The sequence below is a fragment of the Numenius arquata genome, chromosome 6 (genome assembly GCF_964106895.1).
Source record: "Numenius arquata chromosome 6, bNumArq3.hap1.1, whole genome shotgun sequence".
Lineage (NCBI taxonomy): Eukaryota > Metazoa > Chordata > Aves > Charadriiformes > Scolopacidae > Numenius > Numenius arquata.
This window is the reverse complement of record NC_133581.1, coordinates 67,385,196-67,411,464: the sequence shown is the minus strand read 5'-3', so window position 1 is coordinate 67,411,464 and position 26,269 is coordinate 67,385,196. Positions and strand designations below refer to the sequence as shown.

At 52.9% G+C, this 26,269-nt stretch overlaps 1 protein-coding gene across 1 annotated transcript in view; it reads right to left on the bottom strand.

The window, feature by feature from the left end:
- The window catches only part of TRIM9 (tripartite motif containing 9), a 70,004-nt gene extending 45,971 nt beyond the window's left edge, over positions 1–24,033 (bottom strand). Inside the window, exon 1 of the mRNA XM_074148722.1 lies at positions 23,218–24,033. Within this exon, the coding sequence (XP_074004823.1) occupies positions 23,218–24,033 (816 nt within the window). The remainder of the gene's footprint in view (positions 1–23,217) is intronic.
- Positions 24,034–26,269: the final 2,236 nt, after the last annotated feature.

Below are 26,269 nucleotides of genomic sequence, written 5' to 3'. Positions count from 1 at the left end.
CCCACCGTGGCTCGCAGAGATCCCAGCCCGGCGCCTTATCAGCAGCTTCTCATTTCACAGCCCTTTGCCTTTTTGGCTCCCGACCAAAACTGGGGTTTTACAGAACATCAGCAAGCACTCATGGACTTAGCTGAAGGGAGGTTTTCAAAGACACAGATGGGAGATGGCATCTCCTTCCTTTTGGCCATCAACACACAGGCTTTCCCTTCAACAGGAGGAAGCACGTACATCCCCCCAGCATCTCCACAAAGCGGGGCTGCATCATGGCCTTGTAGATAATCCATCTGCTGGCACTTCCTAACCGATCCGTCACGCTGCAGCCTCTGAACACGGCCTGACGTACCCAAAAGCTTGTCTGCCTTTCCCGACTGAATTAGCGTAACATAAGCTATCTCCTCTCCCACTCAAATCTTCCTTTGGGCACATCCAAAGTCCTACATAACTACAGATTGTTCCTTTTCTGTGTGTGTTTCTTCTGGCTATTTGTTCTTAACCCCCTGCCCCTGCGGAAAGCAGCCTGGCATGTGCTGAAGTGGAAAAAGCATCAGCACTGAAGGGACCGGACTAGAAGACTTTTAAAGGTCCCTTCCAACCCAAACCATTCCATGGTTCTACAACTACAGCCCACAGTTGGTCTTTTCCATCATCGTCTCCAACCTAAATGCTCTCAGCTTCAGGACATCTTTCCCGATCTGATACTCCCTGATGGGATACTGGCTAATACCTGTTGAAGGAGGTGATATCTGGGGTCATTAGCACTTATTCTGGCCATCACCCATATGCCATAACTCCCACTCACGAAGCCTGCTCTGGGAAAAGGGTAAATTTAACCACATTTTCACTGCTACAATTTAATCAGCAAACTTCTTGCTGCGTTCATGGAAATATAGAGCCTGCAACAGCCCGCTCTAGGCTTGAAGACCATCACAATCCCCCTTCTCCAACCTCCTCTTCATGCCCAGCTCATCCGTTCTTTCCCCCGAGGTCATCCCAGCTGCTCTCCCCACGGCTCCCAACTGCCTCGATGCCTGAGTGACCCACACCATCAACGTCCTCCAGCTGAGACCATGCCGGTGTGACTGTCCCCTGCACGCAGGATGGCTCACAGCACCCTTTTGGAGTGTTTTTTATGCTCCCTGCCGAGGTCTTCGATTGACCGTGCTGTGTACGGGACTTGACCTAATAAATCGGTGGGCGTTACCATCGCTGCCGGGAAACACACCTCTACCTACCTAACCTCGGAATACACAGCAAACCCCTCTATCTCTGCTTCTGTGACATATTTTTAAGAGAACATGGGGTTTTTGTTCCTGATTTTTTTCTAAACGTTGCTCTTGGCTAGCGCTTTAAAGCTTGTGTTTAACGGTGAGCGCCCGATGAGCATAAAAGCGAAAAATTACATCTCCCGAGATGCTCCGTGTATCGAGGATGCCCAGAGCCATCACTGAAACACACGTCGGGGACCTGAGCTTTTCCATTCCTTAACACACAAGGTGCCACTGCTCAGGAGCCGCTTCGCCGTCTCAGCTGAGCCCCTGTGCAGCAGGACACCTCTCCTGGGGACACGAAGCGGGGACAGCCAAACATCTGACCTACCCAGCCTGTCGGCTCAGCTGGGGCAGAAGCAATGCTGGGAGATCTCTGCTTTGCTGGCAGTCGCTGGCAGACACGGCTTCACTAGCAACAGAACATCAGCAAATTATTACTAATTTTATGCTTTCTGTTTTTAATAAGATCGCTGGTACCACAGGAGGAGGTGGGGAGAAATTAAATTGAAGGACATGGACCTGCTGGAGCGGGTGCAGAGGAAGCCACGGAGATGCTGGGAGGGCTGGAGCCCCTCTGCTGTGAGGACAGGCTGAGAGAGTTGGGGGGGTTCAGCCTGGAGAAGAGAAGGCTCCGGGGAGACCTTAGAGCCCCTTCCAGTCCCTAAAGGGGCTCCAGGAAAGCTGGGGAGGGACTCTGGATCAGGGAGGGGAGCCATAGGGCAAGGGGGATAATGGTTTTAAACTGAAAGAGGGGAGATTGAGATGAGATCTCAGGAAGAAATTCTTTGCTGTGAGGGTGGTGAGACCCTGGCCCAGGTTGCCCAGAGAAGCTGTGGCTGCCCCATCCCTGGAGAGGTTCAAGGCCAGGTTGGACGGGGCTTTGAGCAGCCTGGTCTGGTGGGAGGTGTCCTTGCTCATGGCAGGGGGTTGGAACTGGGTGATCTTTAAGGTCCCTTCCAACGCAAACCATTCTATGATTCTATGAAATCAAGATGTGTATGGATCAACTGGCTTTTCTGCTTCATCCCTTCTCTCTCCAACAGGATGGGAAAATGCTCTCTGGAGACATCTCTTTGGATGTTTGCTTTCAGCCATGAGCCCCTCGCACTCTCCAACCAGCCCAGGTGAGAGACAAGGAGCTCTGGGCAGCACTGGAATGTTTCTCGTGCCTGGGAAGCTGCAGGGATTGTAGGTTTGGCATCTTCTCGTGTGTCTTTAAAGAAGCAGAGGCCAGAGGGACTTGCCCCAGGTTGAACTCTACGAGAGAATCTATCTCCTCCAGTTATTGCTGCTGCTTCTGGGCAGAAGGCTGGACTTGTGCTCTCTGAGGTCCCTTCTCATCTCAAGTTTTCTATGATCAAAGCTTTATTACTAAAAAAAGAGCTTTTGCCTGCCATGAACACCCCTGTCTGAGCAGAGACGTTCCCACCTAGTTGCCTACTGGGGTTTCAGTGTGGGGGCAAAGCAGCTCCAGGCTCTTCAGCAGAGCAAGGCCACTTGGGCTTCATGTAGTCCTACCTCTACATATGGGATTTCTCCAAAAGCCATTCCTCCTTCCCCTCTGGGCAGGAGGAAAGCTCTGCAGGCATTCACTGCGCTCCTGCTCATTTAAACCAAAGCCTGTTGCCGCTGCTGTGCACAGGGGAGGGCTCCTTCTGCTCTCCAAGGAGAAAACCAAGGGCAGGTGCAAGAGAGATCAAAGGGCAGGTCCAAGGAACAGGATTTCATATCTCCTTTGAAGCACCACTTTAGAAATACTTCCCATCACCATGGATACTGGAGCACTGGGAAGGGAACGCTCATCACAGCAGCGGCAGAGATGCTCGGGTGGCTGCTGCCAGGAAAGCACTTAGAGCAGAGCGAGAAAGCTCAGATCTCACCTCAAGTGCAGGAAAAACACAGTAAATCCAGCTTTTCTCCTCTGTTAACTCCTTCCTCCAAGCACTGGAGTTTGAGCCCCCACATCTGGATCCAAGCTTCCCAAGTTGGAAAGGGTTGGATTTGGGATTACTCCCAAAATGGGATAGGAACCAGACTGCATTTGCTGCTGCAGACACCCAAAGAGCCAGTCTGGATTCCAGAGGCTTCAAAACATGGAGGGAACAGGACTTTCAGGGAAGGACAGAGATGGGAAAGCACCTCATTCCCAGACTAAGAAAACCCAAAAGTCCTACTTCAGACAGGGAGCAGATGGTGGCATTTCTCCAGTAAGCTCAGGACATGCTCCAGTGGCTGCAGCACTTTGCTCCAGAATCCATTAAATCGATCCCTTGGGACACACGATGCTTTTTTTACCCAGGCATGATCATCACTCTGAGGTACCCAGGCCTCCCCGGTAGAGGGGACACTCAGAGGGCACCACGGTGACACCAGTGGAGCAGCTCTGTGGGTGTCCCGTGTGCTCAGGAGCACCAAAAGGGGACCGAGAGGCAGAAGACTCCGACCTCTGGTCTCCTTGCTTGCTGGGCAATAATCCCTTTTGGAAGCAGGGCAACGTGGCACAGCTCAAGGGGAAGGAAGAATCGTAGAACCATAGAATGGTTTGGGTTGGAAGGGACCTTAAAGATCATCTAGTGCCAACCCCCTGCCCTGGGCAGGGACACCTCCCACTAGACCAGGTTGCTCAAAGCCCCATCCAGCTTGGCCTTGAACACTACAAGAGCATCTACAACTTCTCTGGACAGAAGTAGCAGCTGGTGGAAGTGGTTTAAGACCAGGTCCTCCAGGAAGGAGCCTACCAAAGCCAGCAAGGTGCCCAGAGCGAAGGCGCAGGATGGGAAGGTGTAAATTCAGCAAGCGCAGAGATTTAAAACCTCCGAGGATTTCAACTTCCAGCTCTCCTAACGCAATCCAGGAACAAGCTCTTTGGAAACCCCACTCCTTCCAGCTCAGAAGACGTGTTTGAAGTGGCCTCTTGAGAGCCCACACTAAGATTTTTCAAGGAAAATAAACCCCAGAGTGACAAAAGCACTTGAAGGCAGCAGGAAGCCAGGAAGGGTGTAGGCAGGGGAGGATGAGAGTCGTTATGGGGAACGCTAATCAAAGGAACGGGATGGATTCTGAGAAGATTGTAGACCCATTAATAAAAAAGGAGGAAGAATAAATCAATAATTCTGGAAGAGCCGAGATAATGACTGCCTTTAAAAAAATTATTCTTTAATAAGAAAGGACGTATGGCTAATTAGGAAGTAATGAAGAAGTTGTCAGTGTATCTACAGAGAGCGAGGAGGCGAGGGTGCTCCGTACCCAGATCCGATGGATATCGGAATCACTGGGGCTGAGCAATACATCTTAGTGGCACGAGGAAGGCAGTTAATGGACTCACTGAATCATTCATGATTATTTATGAAGAACTGAAGAATCCAGGAAGTACCAAGGGATGGGAGGGGGGAATAATTCAGATTTACTTCAGTAATAGTATTTTTTTTTTTAGAGGAAAGAAAGAAGCGCTCTCAAGACCTTAAAGAAAAACCAGCCTAAGGAGAAAAGGAGCCACAAATACCTCTAGAAGCCTGTAGAGAATAATGTCCTGTCTCAGCGCGGGGAGGATACACCTGGATGTTGGACTCTCACATCCCTTGTAGCAAAGGCATCACCAGCAAGGTCAGGGCTCACTCCACGGGGAGCCCAAACCTCACCAACCTGGCCTTGGGGGTCGTCGAGAACCTTGGTTTCTGCAAGGACTTCAGATGCGTGGTTGGAATCTGAGCGCAGCCAGGTGGATGGAAAGCCAAGCTGGGCCACCACGGGCCACACCAGTCACAAGCAACAAAATCACATCATGTGAAGGAGGAATAACCCTGGACCAGCAAATGAGGCTTTGCCAGCACCACTAGAGTATCTAAGATACCTTCCTGGCCATAAACATGCACAAGAAATAGATGTGAGCTCCAGCCAGGAAGAACATCAGAAGATCCGCATAGCAATCACCTCCAACCAGTTTGAAATGAAAAAGGATGCTTGGGAAACAGCAAAATGGAAAAAAGCCCCAAAAACCTGAGGTGTGCAAGAGATGTCTGTGCCTTGGCAGCATGGATCCAGCTCCCCTGTGCAAGGACAGGGACCTCTCAACTGGGCTGAGAAGGGGCAATGACCACCAGAGAAACTGGGAGAGATGGAGCCCGGCAGAAGACAGGAGCAGGGGAAGCTGGGGAGGGCAGGAAATACAAGATGAGAGCAAGAGAGGGAGCCAAGTCTCGGGGAGGACTAGCAAACATCCTCCATCTCAGTCCAAAGTCCTGCACAAGCCCATGGTGATGTGCTCACCATGGGCAGTTTCCTCCAGCTGATAGTGGAAAAATCCCTACTGTGTGGGAGAGGAGCTTCCAGGAGGCCATGGAAGTAATATGGGAGATGCAGAAGGACCTGAGAAGATCAAGCAGCTTGTGACAGTGAAAGGACAGTTGGGGGTGGCACAGAAGCAACGGTGACCTCTCCTTGGGATGTGACAGCCAAAGGAGGCCATGAGATCCAAGGGGAAGGGCCAATTCCAAGCTGGCATCTCAGTCAGGGGGGATGCAGTGTGGAAGATATTGTGAGATCTCCAAACTGAGCCCCTTGGGGTCACTGGGCAGGAGGCTACATCTGCCAGTTGAGAGCTGAGCTCCACCTCTGTGAACCCCAAGGCGAATCAGCAGAGAAGACATGGGATGTGCATGTCCTAATGCACATGCACCTAATGTGCTCCTCCTAATTAAAAAAGTGCTCCTCCTAATTAACAACCATTGTAACACAAGAAGCCCATCACCGTGGTCTCTGACTTGCTGCTGTTGCTACCTACGGGAACGGGACGATCCAATGGGAACGTGTGATTTTTAACTCGAGAGCTATCAAGAAGAAGGAAAATACCGGCGAAACTCTCTTAATTTAAATATGTGAGCAGGGAAGGGGGGGGAGATGGGAGGTTTAGTTGACAGAAGGCACGTCAAACGGTCGCCTTAAGTCGTAAGCGGCCGTGTGAAGAGCTGCGTACGGGATTAGCAGGCGGTATCTCAAATCTCAGACAAGTATTTATCTTTACACACAAAAGCCCTTTTATACCACCGAAGTACAAGCACGGCTGGAAGCGATAAATTTGATCTCTTCTACAGAAAAACCCCTTTTTCCCCCCCTTTTTTAAAATAGTCTCCGGAGACCTTACGCAATCTGTATTCGAGAGGCAGTCGGAGACCCCTCTCATTTTGCAAAGTCAGCAAAAGCCCTGCTCTTCCCACTTGGGTAAAGGGTTTGTTTTAAGTCGCTGCTTTAACTCGGGGGGGAAAAGAAGCCTCTCGCAACGCGCTCGTTGGGGGTTTGAAACTCTTGGGGAGACAGGTACTTTAGAAATATTTATAATAAAGCTCGGCTTCAAACCCAGCCCCAAGCCGGCCAGCTCGCAGCAGTGGTCCACAGCATCTCAGGAGCTCTGCTATTCCAGTCTCCAGCTCCGCCAGCGACACCAGCAAACATTAAAGAGAATGGGAGAAGATCTCCCGGGTGCGGAAGGCAAACGCACCACCATGTGCCGGCAGGGGCTGGAAAGCAGCTTGTTAAAATGCTCTTTGTTCTCCCCGCTGCTGGGCTACGTGGATGAGCAGCAGCAGAAGCGAATCTCAGATGAGTTTCAATCCTCCCGCTACTTAATTCCGGTCTGGTGCAGCAAGGACCTCATCGGAGAGCAAAGAGAACCTGCTCAGGAGAAGGAGCATCCCAGCAGCAGCCCGTACACGTAGCCTGACAGCGTTCAAAGACGCTCTGACGGGTATTGGTTTAATTAGGAATGTTAATATGGTGCAGAAGAGAAGGGTGCAGGGACTCCCATGGGTGCCTGAGCTGGGGTGTCCACTCCACGGAGCTGGATGAACAACAGACCTACTCTAGCGGGATCAGCCCGGTGCTCCACCTAAGCTCATTAGCCCTGACTCTTAATTAGCTCCCATACGGTCTGCTTGGGTGTCCCTGCCATGACCCCTTGGTTTCACAACCCATATGCACAGGATGAGCCTGCGTTTGTCCCCTGGCCGCCCTGAGCTCTTCGGACTGTCTGTGCCACCCAGGTTGGGGCAGAAGCTGTTGGGGCAGGACCTGAGCTCCTCGTCCCCTCCAGCACCACCAGCTTCAGAGCTGCGGGCTGTGACGAGGATCTGGCAGCTTCTAACAACAGCTTGGAAGGAATAAAGGCTCCTGTCCTGGTTTGAGCGACATAGGACTAATTTTTCTCCTAACGCTTGGGAAAACACACTTTTAGAAGACTTTAGTGTCTGAACTGATGAAAATATTTACTTTATAACCAGCTCTGGGATGCGGGATTCAAGGTCTCAGTGTTTCCAGCTCCCCAGGTGTGGGGATGAGGAGGAGCGAGACCCGGGCACTTGACCCAAGCTGCCAACAGGGTTATTTCATACCATGAACGGCACATTCCATGGAAATGACAAAGTTTGCTGAGGAGTTCTCTCTCTCTCTCTCTCTCCCTCTCCCTCGATGGCTGCCACCCTGAGATCTCCTTGTCCCGGTGCCGGAGCCCTGAGCCCTTCCCCTCCTCCTGAAGCCGCAGCGCTCGCGGGGTCCCACCTTGGCTGTCCCTGCGGGGAGTGCACGGCTTCCTGGGATGGGATGGGGTGGGATGGGGTGGGGATAGTCCTGGGCTATTTTATATTGGTATCAGGATCAATACTGGTTCTTCAGTGTTATTAATGTTAACTATCTAGTCTTATCCCATTAAATCTGTTTACATTTCAACCCTCAGGTTTCCTTGCTTTTTCCAATTCCCCTTCCCGGGTGGGGAGGGGTCATGGGGTGAGAGAATAATTGTCTGAATGACAATAAATAAATAAACATAACAACTCTGAACACCAGGGTTTCTAATAGAACTCTAAAATGTGAAGTTTGGGCTTTTTTTCAGCGGCGCATCGCAAGGCAGGGGGGTAAGCTACAGAAGCGCCTGTTCCTCTGGGTTGCAGCTTTGATCTTTGAAGATTTTGCCTTATTTAAATCCGTTTCTATTTAAACTTCCAACCAGTTTTGAATACAGAAGACAAAACCAGCTCGTTCAGCAAAGCTTGCCCAGGCCTGTCCTTCCCCTCCCTCTCTCAAGACCAGGGAGGGGGCTCCCAAGGCTCCCGGCGAAGCAGCACCAAAACACCGTGGGCTCCCAGCATCGCAGGCAGGGCCACCGCGGAAAGCCACCGGGGAGGCACCCGTGTGACAAGCCCTTAAGAGGGGGACTGTATTTCATGCTGCCGGGTGTAACTGCCCTGAAATAAAATCTCAGTTTTGCAAGGCAAATAAATCAGTGCAGCTCGCTGAAGCCTGTACAGGCAAAGCCCTGCTGAGGGGCACGAGTGGGTCCTCCTACATCCCTGCTTTGGGGACATCAGCTTGGCCATGGCGTTCCCCACACAGACCCCGTTTCTGAGGACACAGGAGGTCCCCACTGGCTGACCAAAGCCACTGGGAACTAGCCACCCATGGTGGGCTGTGCCAAGCTGGGGACAAACCACTTCTCAGAGGAACAAGAGCCCCTCGTCCCCCATCCATCCTCCTCTGCCAGCCACATTCCCATCCCACCACCTCCATGTCCCTTGTCCGGGGCCAGGGATGTTACTGCTATTTAATTATAGACTATATTATCTGCCACTCTGAACGCAAACATTAAAAATAATCATCTACGTATCAACTCTGTCTCAGAATAAATACTGATGCTGTGCAGCAGCTGAGGCTACCTGCTTCTAAAATATTCTCTGTAACGTAGACTGACGTATTTATGCACGTGCAAAATTGTGAACATGCAGTAAGTTGTCGCATAAACTCTTACATAAATTACCTACCAATTGCATATACATTTTCAGAGTCAAATTCCCCCAACCTCGTGCCGAAGGAGTAAATCACTTCTGAGTTACCACGGTTCTTCCTGACGGCGGGGACCACTCTGCCCTAATGAAGGAGGCAGAATCTGGCCCTTAAATTACACCCTCGTCACGTATTTGTGATATTACTTGTATTCAGAGATCGCCTGGCTCCTTCCAACTCTAACTGCAAATCAACTCGGAGACCTCAAACCAAGTAAACTGTCTATTTAAGCAAAATGACTGCAATATAATAAATATTGATTTTGTAAACATTTTGCCGGGGTTAAAAGCTTTTCACAGGGAGGGTCATTAGGCACATAACTCTGCTCCAGGCCCCTGGTAAGCACATTTATTAATAGTCATATATTACAGCGGAGTCTCAGGCAGCCTAAATCAGCATCCCTGGACTTGATGCTGCGGCACACGCTCTCACCAGGCGATGACGTTGGTCCTGTAAAAGCTTCATTACATTTAATTTAAATCAAGTGTATTTTGGGGCAGGTATAAGTAAAGTGGATGTTTTCTCAGGTTCGGGAACCCTGCCGTGATGTAAACTCTTCTGGAATGACTTAACACCTGGCGACTGCATAAATACAAACTCTACTTGTATGTTTTTGTTTTAAATGACACTCATTTTCCTGTTTATAACATACAAGGCGATGAAACACACATTCATTAGAATGGAACCGTTCCATGAAGACAACTCTGAATAAATCACACTGCCTGGTGTCCTTCAGACAGCCTTGCTGATCTCTGCTGGACACCACCAGTCCCCATGCTGGGTGAGGAACAACTCCAGTATCTCACCCTTCCAATCCCAGCCCCCTGGTTAAATATGAGCTCAACTCGCCCAATTCATGATAAACCCTCAAGCTGTCCTCACAGCTCTGGGGGATGCTGAAGTTCTCAGATGTGTTCTGCTGACACCCAGCCTTTATGGGGTGCTGAGGAGGATGCAGATCACACACCAAGTGCCAGCCAGGTGCCTTAACTGGGGCTGGGCAACCAAGGGAAACCTCCAGTTTTGCAAGATCTAACAACATAGGTCAATCGTTGGGTTTCTGTCAACTCTTATCACACGCACAGAATGGAGATGGGACAAATCACTGTGGTCAACGGCAATCGATGGCAGGATCTTTTAGACTATCAAGTTCTGCACAATTTGCTTTTCCAGACCCATCTGGCATCAAACTGCTCAAATGTCATAGAACAGTTCAGGTTGGAAGGGACCTTAACGATCATCCAGTTCCAACCCCCTGCCCTGGGCAGGGACACCTCCCACCAGACCAGGTTGCTCAAAGCCACATCCAGCCTGGCCTTGAACCCCTCCAGGGATGGGGCAGCCACAGCTTCTCTGGGCAACCTGGGCCAGGGTCTCACCACCCTCACAGTCAAGAATTTCTTCCTTATATCTAGTCTAAATCTTCCCTCTTTTAATTTAAAACAACCCTTGTTCTATCACAACGGGCCCTACTAAAAGGTCTGTCCCTCCTTCCCAGATCTCTCTGGGGCCACTGTCGGGTTTGTAAAACCCAAGGCTCTTGGACCCGACGTGACTCATGACAAGTGTAATAATTTACAGCTTTCTTGAAGCCAGATCGGTGGCATATGGCAGGAAGGGCTTTTACCCTACCACACGCTGCCTGCTGCAGTTGTGACATAAATTATTCCCCCAACTTTCCCTTTGATGCATCACGAGACGAGACGAGATGCCGAATGCTGAGTGCGTGCGCTCCCGCAGAAAGACAATCTGTGCTAATTGCCACAAATGACCTTGCACAGTGTCATCCTCCCATCATTGCCTCTGCCGAGCCGCAAATCATCCCAGGAAATGAAACAGCCCCATAAAAGCCTCCCACTTAGAAGAAACATCACATAATGGCAGGAGGTATTCCCCCAGGTCATGCTCGTGTTTGAAGTGGGCTGTGTATTCCCTTTGTCCCTGGAGGAGTCACAGGGATGATGCTCAGAGAGGGAGACACTTTGGTTGATGAATCGATGTCGATTTGCTCCAGCTGAGACATAGGGCAGGAGCCTGGGATGAAGAGCACCATCTTACAAATCTGGTCTCACCGCTTCCAGTGCTTTTGAGATCCTGAGCGCAGCCAGACTTCGCTTCCCAATGTTTCCCGCTCTCAGATGAAGACTGACCGTGCAGCTACCAGCTACAAACCCCTGGAACTCAAACCTGCGAGGCATGAGCTAAAAGCCAGCTAAAGGTTAGAACTCCATGAGCTTTGGCATTTTTCCCCGTGATAACCTACTCAGGCAAGTCTCGGGATACCACCGAGAAGACACGGCTTGCTTGTTCCTGCTGCACTGTTTCTATGCACTGAGAACTGCACTGTAATTGAACAAAATATCTTTTGCCTGAGCAGAAACGGGGTTGTTTCAAAACAAAATCCACCTGCATCGGTGCTCAAAGCATCCTGGAGCGAGCCGACTCGCTCGAATCATAAAATGGTTCCAGTTGAACCACACAGAAGGTTCAAATGAGGTTTCAGTCCCATCAGGTAGAGCTCCTTATGCTCCCTCTGCAAGGCAGGGAAAGAGAAAGCAGCCAAGACCAGAGGGTGGAATTCTACCTCCTTTCCCTTCCCTCCTCTCACCTTCCTTCCCTGCAACAGATGCATTCCTCCAGGCTTCACGCAAGGATGAGACACCCTGGCAGCAGAGCAGCATGGTGGCCTTCATCTGGCACCTACCTCCCGCTCACAGCTCATCAGGGGATTGCACATCAGGCCATCAGTCACATCTGGCACATCTGGCAAAAGCAAACACCTGGGGTAGGGCAACACAAGCCAGAAACCTGCTGCAACAGGCAGCTTGGCAGGGTCTGCCCAGCGAAGACGGGCCAGCCAGAAGGGGAGGAAGGACCCTCCTCGGAGATGATCCTTCACCATCTGACAACCCAACGCCACGGTAGGAAATCAATAGAGAGCCTAACCATTGCCCAAGTCACAGATGGATCATCTGCTTCGTAGCTCCAGAAGCACAGCACGATACACACAGTCGATACGATCAAATAACCTTCTCGCCCCCTGATCTGGGCTGTCATCTGCCATCAGCAGAGCAGAGGAGAAGGAGCAGTGCTCGGTTCTTCTCCGTTCTGCCGAGCAGCCAGGCAGCAAGATTAAAAATGACACAAAACCTCAACTTTATGTGGGTATAGGATTTTTTTTTCCTTTTTTTTTTTTTTTTTTAGCCAATAACAGATTTTAACTGCTGTGCTCTGGGGGAGGTGAGAAATAATCTCATAGGAGAGAAACTGTGTCTACGCACTTGCTCTGATTCACCGAGCTGTGGGCTGATGGCAGCACAGACCGAAGCAAACGCCCCTTCAGGTCCTCATTTCCAGGGAATTCGACGTCAACGTGGAAGAAGCGTTGCTTGGGGGATGGATACAGGATAAACTCAGCCACGTCTGAGCTGCAGAGCTGAGCTGGTTTTATGCAACAGCATGACTTGAACCACTACTGCTCCTCCTAGAAAGGACCCCTCACCAAGAGCTGGGTGTAGATAAAAAATGTCACAAAAAAGAGGCAGTCGGCTGAACTACCCCTCTGCTCCACTCTGGTGGGACCCCACTAGGAGTACTGTGTCCAGCTCTGGAGTCCCCAACATCAGAAGCACATGGACCTGTTGGAGTGGGGCCAGAGGAGGCCACGGAGATGCTGGGAGGGCTGGAGCCCCTCTGCTGTGAGGACAGGCTGAGAGAGTTGGGGGGGTTCAGCCTGGAGAAGAGAAGGCTCCGGGGAGACCTTATAATGGCCTTCCAGTACCTGAAGGGGGCCTACAGGAGAGATGGGGAGGGACTCTTGATCAGGGAGGGGAGCCATGGGACAAGGGGGAAGGGTTTTAAACTGAAAGAGGGGAGATTGAGATGAGATCTGGGGAAGAGATTCTTTGGTGTGAGGGTGGTGAGACCCTGGCCCAGGTTGCCCAGAGAAGCTGTGGCTGCCCCATCCCTGGAGGGGTTCAAGGCCAGGTTGGACAGGGCTTGGAGCAACCTGGTCTGGTGGGAGGTGTCCCTGCCCAGGGCAGGGGGGGTGGAATGAGATGATTTTTAAGGTCCCTTCCAACCCAAGCCATTCCATGATTCTCTGAACTACAAAGGAACACCAATAAAATATACGTCAGGACAGTCAGAGAGGCATTTTGCTGCTTCCTCAGACAGCAGGACTAAGACTTCCCTGGCTTCGCAATGAAAGTCAAGGCTTGTTTTACACTTCTGTCTTGTACCCTGCCAAAGAAAGAGCGCCGTGTTCCCAGGAAACGGTGGCATCTGTCACTGAGCCAAGGGACAATGCCAGCTCTCAGCCAGCATGCAGTTAATCCGACACCGTTTGCACATCAAGGGCTCTCCCCAGTTTAACATTTCAGACGCCCCAACTCAAGCAACCATTTAAGTCATGCCCTTAAATCTCTGTGACTTCAATTGAAGACTGAACATGTATGGAAGTGTTTTCCCAGGGAGGGAGGCTGATGCTCTCATTATGTCCGTGACAGGATTTCACCCAGCTCCAACAGTGACGGTGCCCTCTGCGTTGTTGGAAGTTCTGGGTACATCTCCACGTGTAGCAGAAGGTGCTTGGTTGTGAATTTGCATTACACCCCGATAGGGTTGCTGGGCTGAAGGGAGCTGTGCTAAAAATTGTAGAATCATGGAATGGTTTGGGTTGGAAGGGACCTTAAAGATCGTCGAGTTCCAACTCCCCTGCCCTGGGCAGGGACACCTCCCACCAGACCAGGTTGCTCAAAGCCCCATCCAACCTGGCCGTGAACCCCTCCAGGGATGGGGCAGCCACAGCTTCTCTGGGCAACCTGGGCCAGGGTCTCACCACCCTCACAGCAAAGAATTTCTTCCCCAGATCTCATTTAATTCTCCCCTCTTTCAGTGTCAAACCCTTCCCCCTTGTCCTATGGCTCCCCTCCCTGATCAAGAGTCCCTCCCCAGCTTTCCTGGAGCCCCTTTAGGGACTGGAAGGGGCTCTAAGGTCTCCCCGGAGCCTTCTCTTCTCCAGGCTGAACCCCCCCAACTCTCTCAGCCTGTCCTCACAGCAGAGGGGCTCCAGCCCTCCCAGCATCTCCGTGGCCTCCTCTGGACCCACTCCAACAGGTCCATGTCCTTCCTGTGCTGATTCCATTTCTAAGACGTAGCTTTGGACAAGCTGGGACAGCCCGAGGCAGGGGAGAGGGCAGACAGCGGGGCCAAGCAATCATTTGCCCAGGAGTGCAAGGCAAATCCTTGGCAGGAAAAATCAACCTCCAGTCACAGCCACGAGCCCACCCCTTCTTTTTCCAGCATTTTCAGAGAATTGCTGCCACAGTTCCCTTCCTCCCTGCACTATAAACAGCCGGAGCCGTGCTTGCCAGCATCTTCCCACTCCTCCCCGGCTCCGGGCTGAATCACCGGGTGCTTTGGGTAACACAGCCCAGCCCTGCCAAGAAGGGGAGCAAGGGAATGGCAGCTCTGACTCCATAAGGTACGTCTGTGTCTTTAAATCAATAAATATGCCTTGTAAGAAATGATCCATTTCAAAGCTTGGCACAACCCCCCCCCCGCGTCTTCTCCCAGCTTCACATACTCCAATGGAGAGACCATGGCATAAAATGAAGAGAAAACTTGTTTGGAAAGGGATGCTTTCCTAACAACTCCCTGGAAACAAACCCAAACCTCTGAGGATGCCTCTAGAGACAGAAAGGTCCTTCCCAAGGTGAAAGCCCCACCGACACGGCCAAGTCCCCGTTTAGCAAAGGGACAGAGACCCTGGGCAGCCTGCACCCAGCAGTTCCCTCCACTGCTTCCAGCTGATGCCTGCAAAGGTCAAGAGGTAAAGAAAAGGCATGAGAAAAACCGGTGAAATTAAAAGAATCAGTGAATGAATACCTCTGGAATCAAGGGGCATCGTTTATCTGGGAGGACAGAGGGATTTTGTAAGAGAAGCCCCCAGGAGCTGCAGGTGGAAGGCAGCTGCAGTTCCACAGCGAAGGCTTGAACAACTGATGCTACGGATGCATTATGTACCCCCGAGCTGGAAGCACAATCATTAATTCACACACACTAAATAATCCTGCCGCAGGGCACCGCGACAAGAAAAGGGAACTGACAGCCCAGATCCAGAAGGACCAGCCGGTGAAAAGGGGAAAAAAGAAATATAAAATAATCAAATTAAATGCAAGGGTCTGACCCCAAAAAAGAAAATAAAAGGATCACTCGTTGAAAGAGGTGCCACCAGGGCTCATGCAAATAATTTAATTGATGTTTGCCCAGGAGATGAGGCATCACAGCTCCTCTCCAAGCTGGAAGAAGCAGCCCCAGCGTGGGCACCCGGGCCGGGATCTCGGCACAAGGCGTTCCAAGGGGCCAACAGGATTTTCCACTCAAATGGCTGGGTGCTGCCACCTCCGTGGGGCCGGGCTCATCCGCACCAGCCGTGGGTCTGATCTCCCACTGATGGGCACCGGCAACAAGCACGGCCTTATTGCCATCCAGTTCCCATCCTTTTCTTAAATTCATCAATTAATATCAGGTTAGTAAAGGGGAAGGGGTAATTAATGCTGATGGGAAATCCCTCAACTGTCTGATCCCTTCCAGAGCGATTTCTCCTGATTGCGTTACGGAACTGAGTGTTACGGAAACCCCTGGATTTCTGTAACGTGGGGAATTTAATGGCTAATCAAATGCAAAAAACATAACCCAAAACCTAGTCCGTGCTCTAGTCTCCTGCCTTGTAGTTTGGTATCACCCCTCACAGCCCAGGACCTCTCTGCTCTCACCCCTTGCTGGCTCAGGAAAATTTCCAAACGAACTTGGTCTTATTCTTTCCAGCTAGAAATTCCGCTCTCAGCGGAACGCTGAGCTTTTCCAGCCAGCTCCAGGTCAGGCCGTCCCCAAAAGCCGCGTCCCGTTCTGAAGGTAAAATGCGAGTTAGTTCAGGCCGCCAACAAAATTTTCTTTTGAAGAGGAAAATTGACTCCTTTGACGCGGTGTGCTCAGCTCTGCTCTGTTTTGCGTTCCGAAGTGACACATCTCCTTTCTGCATTTATCAGCAAAGGGCCCCCACGACGGGGGAGAGCTGGGCAGGGTTTATCTATCTATATCTATCTATCTATCTATCTATCTATTTCTGTCTCCTTGTATTGAAAGTTTAATATTTTTCCTTTTTATGACTGCCTGGTAGGACCCTCGTGCAGTAAGTCACCCCTCAATGGTGGTCCTGGAGCATCAGTTTGCCAAAGCATCCATCCCACTTGCACTAGCTTTTTAAACGGTCCATGAGAATTTGAGAAACTTTTCATCCACAGCCCCTTGGTACCATCGCTTTATTCCTCACGGCAACCGGGCTTCTGCCACACCAGCCTTTGTTGGTCCTTCTAGGACACCACCTGAGCCGGGGTCACCAGAGATTTATACCGTGAGCTCCCTTTGGCTTATGCGCTTGCTCAAAATAGGTATTTATCCAATTCATCCCGGTAGGACTATCTGAACCAACAGGGAATGGAGCTGGCTTATTTATAAGCCAATTGAAGAGGTAAAACGCATACCGCGGCCACACGGAACAAACAAAGCAGGGAACAAAGGTGTCAGAAGAGCAGGTTTGTGAGCTGGGGAGCTGTAATGTTTCAATTGCGTTTGTTTTAATTATTCTTTCATAGAGTTGGGAAGAGCACATGCAATTCGAAAGCACTGTGATTGAAATGAATATGTACATGAATCAATCAAGTTCATCAAAGGATGCAGAAAATTCCTTCAAACTTCAGGAAAGGGAATGAAAATACCTTCAAATGTTACATATTAAATCTCTAGAAAGTTCACTGCAAGAGCCCTTCATAGGATTTTATGGTCATACGTGAACAGGTTCTACCAAGCGACACCAAGTACAGTTTTCCCTCTAAAAAGCTGAACTTCTGGGTGCTGCTTTATTTTGAATAGTGGGAATAAGCAACGCAGAGCAGCCCCATAAGCCTCCTGAGAACGTGTTCCTGACCGAGATGCACCCTGCCCTGCTGCCAGCTCTCCAAGAGCATCTTGTGAAACCTGGTAAATAAACAATAATGCCTTTTTCTCACCTTCAGATCATTTACTTAACACCAGGTGCAGTGTTTGCTCTGCTTGTTAATTCTCCTGGGTTTTTTTTTCAGGCTGGGGGTGCGGTGACAGAAGAATCTCTGGGTGACACACTGAGAGCTGCTGAAATTTCCACGAAAGAGAGACAAGAATTAGTCCATGGGCTGATTTTTCACCCATCTCAGCTAAGGTGCTCCTGACTTGCTCCTGACCACAGTAAACGCAGCAAGAAATATCAAGCCAGTGGGATCCTTCATTCATAAAGCAGCCAAGAGAAGAGAAAAATCAGATACAACCGTGTGAGGAGAATGGGAAAGGCCTGATATTTACAGAGGAACCTTCTGGATGAAGACAGATCCCACCAGATACTCATCTGCACGTTGAGATGCTTAAAAGCCCTTGGAGAGCCTGAACCCTGACGGTGCAATGCAGCATCGCTCTGGCAGGTCGGTGTATTTTTGGAATTCCCACTGGAACCGAGGAAGCTGCAGTGATTTACACCCGCTCCGAGATGGCCCTGGGCCCGTTTCCATCTGTAAATAACTATGGGAACATCCCCTGGCATCAAGCGCCCTGCGGGCTCCAAGAACGCCTCGTAGAACTTGCCGTACCTCATTGCCTTTGATTTACATGACGTTCATGGTTGCTCCTCGTGGCATTAACTGCAGAGGAAAGAGCCACCTGACAGAAAGCTGTTTCCTAAATAAATTAATAGAAGAAACCAGCGTCACCTCCGCATCCTGGGCAGCCACGGTGTAAATCCACTGCCCGCAGTGACATTTTTTTGCATTTTTTCCAACTTCAAAGCATTTTTGACTTTTTTTTGGCTTTTTTTTTTTTTTTTCCAATTTCAAAGCATCTCGTCCCGTTTGCCGCTCTCGGGATTTGGCCATGGAAAAATGGAGCAGTTGGGAAGGCTGTTTGGCTTTGCCAGAGAAGGCCAGGAGGGACCCTGCAGATGGCAGGAGATGGAGCCAGCGCGGTGGGATTCGGGAAGGCCATCAAACCAAGGCTTGGGAAAGTGCAACAGGAAAAGATTAAGGAGTCTCACTGCTGCTGTTTTAGCAGCAAATATTTTACTTTGCAAAGGCAAACAGATCTTTGTCCTACAGCAGCTCCTGGGATACGTCCCGCCAGCGCTGTGGGCTACAGGAATTCCCAGGGAGCCAAGAGCATTATGTTCACCGTCCCTCGAGAAAGAGACTCCCCACAAAAGATTCTCTGGCAGTTAACGGAGAGGCCCAGCCAAGGAAGCTAATAATAATGCTGTTGGTTTGTCCCTTTCTTGGCTCTGATGCCACTGTCCCCCCAGGAGAAACCAAGAGGCGCTGGTGGTGTTTTCCATCCCCTACTTCACCCCAGATGTGCAAACCAACCGCAATAAAAGTCATGCCTAGCGTACATAGGATTTGTGATTCTTAAAAGAAAAGCTCCCCCCTGCACCCTTCATCCCATCTGTGCTGGTGACAGCCTCGATGAGCTGAGGTTTAGAGAGTACCTCCGCTAATTAGCCTGTGACTGCTAACAATCTTTACAGCTGATTCAACAGAGCGCGTAGCATCAGTTCACGGGGTCGGTCTTTGCTGCAGTCTGCAGGGGTTTGCAATGCGAGGACAGTTTGTGTCTTCAGCCTGGGCAATCCCATCCCGGGCAGAGAAATCCCATGTAAAAGTATAACCCAAAGCACTATTTACCTTCCACCAAAGTCAAGACCTGTTTCTGCCTCACCACAGGAGGAATCACAGAATAGAATCATGGAATGGTTTGGGTTGGAAGGGACCTTAAAAATCATCTCATTCCACCCCCCCTGCCCTGGGCAGGGACACCTCCCACCAGACCAGGTTGCTCAAAGCCCCATCCAGCCTGGCCGTGAACCCCTCCAGGGATGGGGCAGCCACAGCTTCTCTGGGCAACCTGGGCCAGTGTCTCACCACCCTCACAGCAAAGAATTTCTTCCTGAAATCTCATCTCAATCTCCCCTCTTTCAGTTTAAAACTCTTCCCCCTCCTCCTATGGCTCCCCTCCCTCATCAAGAGTCCCTCCTCCTCATCTCTCCTGTAGGCCCCCTTGAGGGACTGGAAGGGGCTCTAAGGTCTCCCCGGAGCCTTCTCTTCTCCAGGCTGAACCCCCCCAACTCTCTCAGCCTGTCCTCACAGCAGAGGGGCTCCAGCCCTCCCAGCATCTCCATGGCCTCCTCTGGCCCTGCTCCAACAGGTCCATGTCCTTCCTGTGCTGAGGACTCCAGAGCTGGACCCAGTACTCCAGGTGGGGTCTCCTCAGAGCAGAGGGGGACAATCACCTCCCTCGACCTGCTGGCCACACTTCTTCTGATGCAGCCCAGGAACCGCAGAGGCTGCCTAACCTGCTCCCCTTTCAGCATTGAGGCAGACAGTGGTCCCACCCCAGAGTCTTGGTTTAAGGCAAAAGGAACATGAAAGAGATGCCACCGGAGAAAAGAGCCCCATGAGCCCCTTGTAAAGGAAACCCATGATCCCAACCCAAAGCAAGAGGGAAACTTCTTACTTGACTGCCAAAAAAAAAAAAAAAGAGAGCAGAACCTTGCATCACCGTTCACCATGATGAGCTCTTCAGCTTATTTCTGTGCATGGGAAATCCAGGTTCATGTTTGCTGCAGTGGCGATACCGATCTCGAGGACAAAAGCATCCTCTGGCAGGGACAACCCACCCCAGGGAGAGTGTCCAGCCACGGGGTGAGAAGTACCAGGAACTCCGCAGAGGACATCCTGACATAACAGCACTGGGCAAGAACCTGGCATCCCACGAGAGACGGGCAGGAATAACTACTCTACATCAATATCTCTCCATCGCCTGACCCAGAAAGCTTTCAAACCTGCTTAAAAGCTCCTACCAGAAACCATCAGCTTCTGGGAGACCTTTCCAACATGCACTGGCAAAGGTGAAATGTTTTTAAGGCTGAGCTTGGTCACCTGATGGATGGGATTTCAGGGCTGGGGACTGGACTGCGTGACCCTGGAGGTCCCTTCTGGTCTGTATGTATAACAATATATGTATATATCTATCTATCTGTATATAAAAAGCCATTAGCAAGCTGCTGAGCCTGCACTCACCACACACTTCCCAGCAAAAGCGAGAAGGACTTGAATGCGCAAAGAATAAATGATTCAGCTCCATCTTGTGTTTCTGCTTTTGCCATGCCAAGCAGCGCTCCGGCTTGTCAGGATAAAATCCAGACAGCTGCAATATACGTGCAAAACTGGGACAATTTAGATTAAAAACCCATTTCCCTCTACGTTTCTCTGAATATTTACCCCCTCTCCCAACAGCTGGGAAATAGGAAAAGAGAGGATTTCCCATGATCTGTGTCCGGCTTAGAAAATCCTGGCTCCCTGAATGATGTTTGATTGTGCCTCAGCACAGATTATTTTGAAACCATCATCTGTGAGAACCACACAATCAGGATTCTGTGGGAGGAAAGGAAAAACGGGGTGGGGGCGAGGGGGGACACAGCTTCCGAAGAGTAAAAAAGTAAAAAACCTTTCGGTCTCCTTTCTGAAGCCAAACATGATGCACTTAACAGCGATTGCCCGGGGCCCGGCAATCACCTACTGAGGCGTGAACGCCGCTTTCCAGAAGGACAGCTCATCCAGGCGCTCTGGGGGTCACCGCAGACCGTGGCGAGAATCACAGCCTCCTCCGCTCAGAAATTAAGAGCACAGATGCATCCCAAAGAATATTTCGCAGTGTTGTAATCACAGAAGAGAAGTCAAGAGCTGACGACTCCTGTCCTTTTCTACAAGCTGTAGGAACTCGTTACCACCACTCACGGTGGCCAAAAGATGAAGCAAAAAGGGACAGTCACCCTTTTGGCGAGTTCTTCTTGCTGCCAGAGGCCTGTCCCTTCAAATAATCAAATAATAATGACACGCAGGCACTTTTGCAGGAGGTTCACCGCTCAGATCCGCAGGTGGTTTGGTTCCTAATGCCCAGTCCCAGCCAGGATAAAGCTCGGAATGTCAATAGCCTCTCCCCTTGATTTCATTACGTGGCATCTCGGGGAGCGATTCTGAATCATTCCTTCAATTATACCGTACGGCCACGTTTGACTCAACAGACTCCTCTCCCTCCCCTAACAAGCAAACATCAGGAAATAGCAGTAAATCCCTGCTCACTCAAGGCAGGGGTGACTTCATGTTCTGGTTTCCTCAAATCAGACAGAAATTGCATGAAAATCATCATTTCAAATAACGCTAGAGCTCTATGTCTGTTAGTTACATCAGCGAAATGCTGCATTGCTAAAGTTCTACCCCGTGGAAAGGTATTTTGAAAGAAACATTAAGCATTCAAGGAGGAATAAACCCTTCTAATCAAGAACACAAGGACTGAACCTGAAGTATCCGAGTTCTTCCATACGACATCGTCCAAAAGTGAAAACCGTACAAAAAAGCCTAGCACCATTAGATTTCTCTTGTTTTGGAGAACACCACCAAGAGAACCCAAGAACACCACCAAGAACACCCAACTCCGCTCCTGCTTTTCTGCGGCAGCACAGATCGAATGGGTTCATCCTCCACCAAGAGTTGGTCCAGGTGGACCAGACTCTGAAGACCAGTCACTTACTGCATTTCATAGGAGGCAAGAAGAACGAGATGCCGGGAGCATCTGATGGCTCATCCCATCACTTTTCCAGCTCCGCAGCGCCAACACACCAGTGAAGAAGAGCCCTCGGATTCCACTGTGAGCAGGTCAGCAGTTACCTGGTGCCATGGTGCACCCCGGCAGCCCCACACCAGTTGGGAGCAGTGGCTGCACCCCATGTGTAAGGACAAGGCCATGGGGCACCAAAACTGGGCTTCATCTTTGTAAAAGCACAGGAAATTCATGGAGGAGGTGTTCCTGCTCCCAGTAAAAGAAGGTCAGGACAAGCCCTTTCCAGCAGCAACGGGCACTGCCATACCCTTTCCTCCCACGCCACAACGTAAATGGGTTACCCTCTTCTCCCAGTCCCCTCGAGGAGCGTCATGACAAGCGATGGTGTGTCCCTGCATGCACCCACCGACCCAACACAGGGCACAGAGCCGCAGCCCAGCAATCTGCATCCTCCACGTGCCACCACGGAGCTGCCAAAGCATGACAGGGACCTTCCTGGAAAGCGATCTGGCCAAGTCCCTTTTGGCAAGGGGGTCACGCACCTCCCCATCTCCTCATCACAGGTCCCCCCCACCTTCTCCTGCCAGCACCGATTTGCTGGAGCGGAGGAACGATTATTTCAATGTTCATCCAAGAAGTGATGCCCATCCCCTTGTGCCCTGTCTGTCCGTGTCCCAGTCACTTCTGCCCCAGTTCCCTCAGCGAGGGGGTCACTGGCGCAAGGAGGGAGGGAGGGAGGGAGGAAGGGGGTGGATGGAGCTGAGCTGAAGCCGATGACAGCTGTGTCCCTGCCTCAAGTGCGGGGACCCTCTCCTCTGGCGAGGGCGCGTGTGGGAGTGAGTACGCTCCAGAGGAGCTGATCAGTATTCAGCAAAAGGCTCCGCTACCGCGCTGCCATCCCTCCTCCTCCCAGTGACTCGGTGTGCAGGAGGAGGAGGAGGAGGAGGAGGAGGAGGAGGAGGAGGAAGCAGCCCTCCCTCAGCAGCACCCCAAGGCACCCCACTGCCATGTCCCCGTCCTCCCCTGTGGCAGATTTCACGCCTCCCTCCTTGCGAAAGCATTGCTCCCTGTTGCTTTTTTTCCAGCTCCGCAGCGCAGGTGTCCCCAATCCACCCCCAGGCCATCACCCGCAGACCCTGCCAGCTCCTTCAGCAGAGCCTCGGCTCATGGGGACCAGCCATCACGATTTGGGGACCCATGGGGAGCATCGTCTGCCCAACGTCAGCCTCCCTGTGCCCAGGGGGGCAACTTTCTTCCCAAGTAAGGGTGCAAAACCCAGCCCTGGGGCGGGCAGTGATGCTCCCAATGGAAGGTGGACCATGCAGGACAAGGTGTGCTGGACAAGTGGCCCTCTGTGGCCATCTCCCGACCGCAGGGCTCGGCCGGGGCTGCTGGAGGAGGCCACCGCGGAGCCGGGGCTCACCTTGTGGAGCTTCCACATGGCGCCCAGGGCCTTGACTTCGTGGCTGGAGTGCTTGCCCTCCTCCAGGCACTGGTAGCAGACGGGGCTCTTGCACTGCACGCAGTACATGCTGTGGTTCTCCAGCTCGTGGTCGGTGCAGGTGGAGATCTTACGGGGGCTGAGGCGGCGGCTGACGCGGCCCTGGGCCGGCGGCACCAGGCGATGCTTGGCCAGGGGTCCCCGGGGCGGGTGGCACCGCAGGCGGCAGGGATCGCAGTAGAAGACGTCGCACTGCTCGCACATGACGGCCGCCTCCTTGGGCGCCTTCTCGCAGAGCTGGCAGCGCAGGGCCGCCGCCCGGCCCTGCTGGTAGCGGTCGATGACGCCTTCCAGCAGGCGGTTGCGGGGGAAACCCCGCAGCCCGCGCTCGTCCAGCACCAGGCTGCGGTGGCACTGCGGGCAGGTGAGGCAGGCGTTGCGCGGCGGCGGCGGCGGGGCCAGGGCGGCGGGGGGCGGCGGGGCGGCCGGCGGGAAGACGCGGACGCCGTTGGGGGATTTCTGACAAGGGGTGGTGGGGGCGCTGGCGAAGCCGCCGTAGGAGCCGTAGCCGCTGTCCGCCTCGCTGTACAGGCTCATCTTATCCAGGTCCAGGTAGTCATAGTCGGAGACGGCCGAGCCCGAAGCCCGGCGGCTCTGCGGCGACTCCGACTCCGGCGTCTGCACCAGGATGTTGCGGGCGCACGCCTGGCAGAGGTTGTGGGAGCACGGCAGGATGATGGGCTCCCGGTAAAAGGAGCCGCACACCGGGCATTTCAGCTCCTCTTCCATCTCTTCCATAGGGAGGGAAGGGAGGGCGGCGGCGCGACGGCCGCGGCCGAGCGTGAGGAGCGACCCGCACCGCGCCGCGCCTCAGCGCCGACTGCCGCCCGCCGCCCGCCCGCCCGCCGCGCGCCCCGCCCCGCCCCGCCCCGCGCCTCCCCATTGGCCCTCCCGCCGGCGGGGAGGCGGGCTGCGCGCTGCGATTGGCTCCGCCGCCTGCCCGTCCGCCCGCCCCCCGGCGGCGCTGCGGGGAGCGTGTTGCGGAGGGGGGGGGGGGGGGAATCTCTCCCCTCGGGGCTGCGGTGCGGAGCTGCGGGGTCCGTAACCGGGGGCCGGGGTCTGTCCCCCGGGGTCGCCCTGGGCCCTCCCCGCCTCGGCTCCCCGCGTCCCGGCACTCCCCCGAGCCGGAGGGGAGCATCCCTACAGCCACCGGCTTGTCGCCTTCCCCGCGGGCAGCCCGCCGTGCCCGCAGCAGCCTGCCCCCAGCCCTAAAGGTGCCCCCTAAGATGGCGGCCTCCCTCGGGCCCCTTCACCGCGGTGTCCCCTGGCCGGCGAGGGGCTCCGGGGGGGCTTCGTTGCCGGTAGGAGAAGGGCCAGCAGTGTCCCCCAACTGGTGTGGCACGACCCTGTGTCGGGTCCCCGCAGCGAGAGCCGGGTCCCGGCCCTGAGGGGGGGCTGCTGGAGGGAAGGTGACCTGGGCCCCTTGCAGAAGAGCCCCTCCAGTTTGATGGCCGCAGGATGGTTTGCAGCCTCTCCCCTCTCTGGTTTTTAAGGGGACCCGGCGGGTGAGGCTCCGCTGCTGTCCCCAAGCCTGGGATGTCCCCACGGGGAGGGGGACTGGTGGGTCCCCCGCGGCTGGCTTGTCAACAGTGCCTACTCTGAAGGTCGTCTAAGGTCTTTTAAAATACCCTGGCAACGTGCCGTGCGGCAGAGCGGTTGCTTTTCAGCCAATGGAAAAATAAGATTACTCGGAATGTCTCTATTCTCTCTCTCTGAGCAGCCGTTGGGGGCTGCCCGTTAGCGCGGGTGCTCCGTTCCTCCTGTGACGGCATCTTGGGACCTCTGAGGAGGGGAGCTGTGACATGAGAAACACTGCGTGGGAGCCTGGGGACAGAGGGTCCAGCCTGGGGCTTGGAATCGGAGCTCAGAGGGGCTGCGGAGTCCCTGGGGGGGGGGTCACTGGGGGGCTGAAGAAGGTGGCTTCTGATCCCAAAGGTGGACCACAGGGAAGGATGAGCCCTTGCCACCATTCACAGACAGTTACTACGGGTGTGGGGACACCGGCTTGGGCACCCTCACGCTTGACAGCTAAGCCCTGGGGTGACACAGGGGTACAGGTGGCAAAGGTAGGGAAACTGAGGCAGGTTCCCAGCAGTTCCCCAGTAACTGTAGGGGGTGAGGGCTGGGAGCTGACTGGCCCCCGTGACTGGGGATTTGGCCAGTTGGGGGCTGAGGGCCAAGACCTGAGCTCAGCTGGAGCTGCGGGACTCTGGGCATAGCGGTGAGGCCCCTCTGGACAATTAAGTGCCCTCAAAGCCTTGACACAGCATGTGACAGTCCCCACTGGTGGGGATGATCTGAGAGCATCCAGGAGACAAAATGGGACAGTCACAGCAGTCTCCTCTGGCTGCTTGTATGTGCCCCAGTGCTGGGAACTTTGTCATTTCCATGGAATGTGCCGTTCATGGTATGAAATAACCCTGTTGGCAGCTTGGGTCAAGTGCCCGGGTCTCGCTCCTCCTCATCCTCGCACCTGGGGAGCTGGAAACACTGAGACCTTGAAACCCACACCCAGAGCTGGAGATAAAGTAAATATTGTCACACCCTGCGGCTGGGGTGGGCATTGAGGAGATTCCAGTGGGATTTATCAGGTTGAGCCTTGAAAGGCCAAACCCCTCAAGGGCGCAGGGGCACTGAGGGGCTCTTTCCATCCCCAGTGGGTTTGCCCAGGATCCAGTGAGCGGGCACGGCACGATTCCCAGCTCCCGCACTGGTATTGAGAAGGGGGAGAAGCCCTGGAGCTGAGATGCACAAGAAAGGCACCACAGCTCCTCAGCCTGATTAAGGAGGGACAAGCGATAAGGAGAAAAAGGCCTTTCTGAGCGTGTCTCCCTCCTGCTCCCTGCAGGGGGGGAGAGAGGGTGCTTTGTACTTTCCTTTCTGCTTCTCTAGGCTCCTGCTGGCTCCGTATCGACCCCCTGGGCTCTGCTGACCTCTCCTCATTTTCCTCATTTGCTCCCTTTTGGTGTCTTCT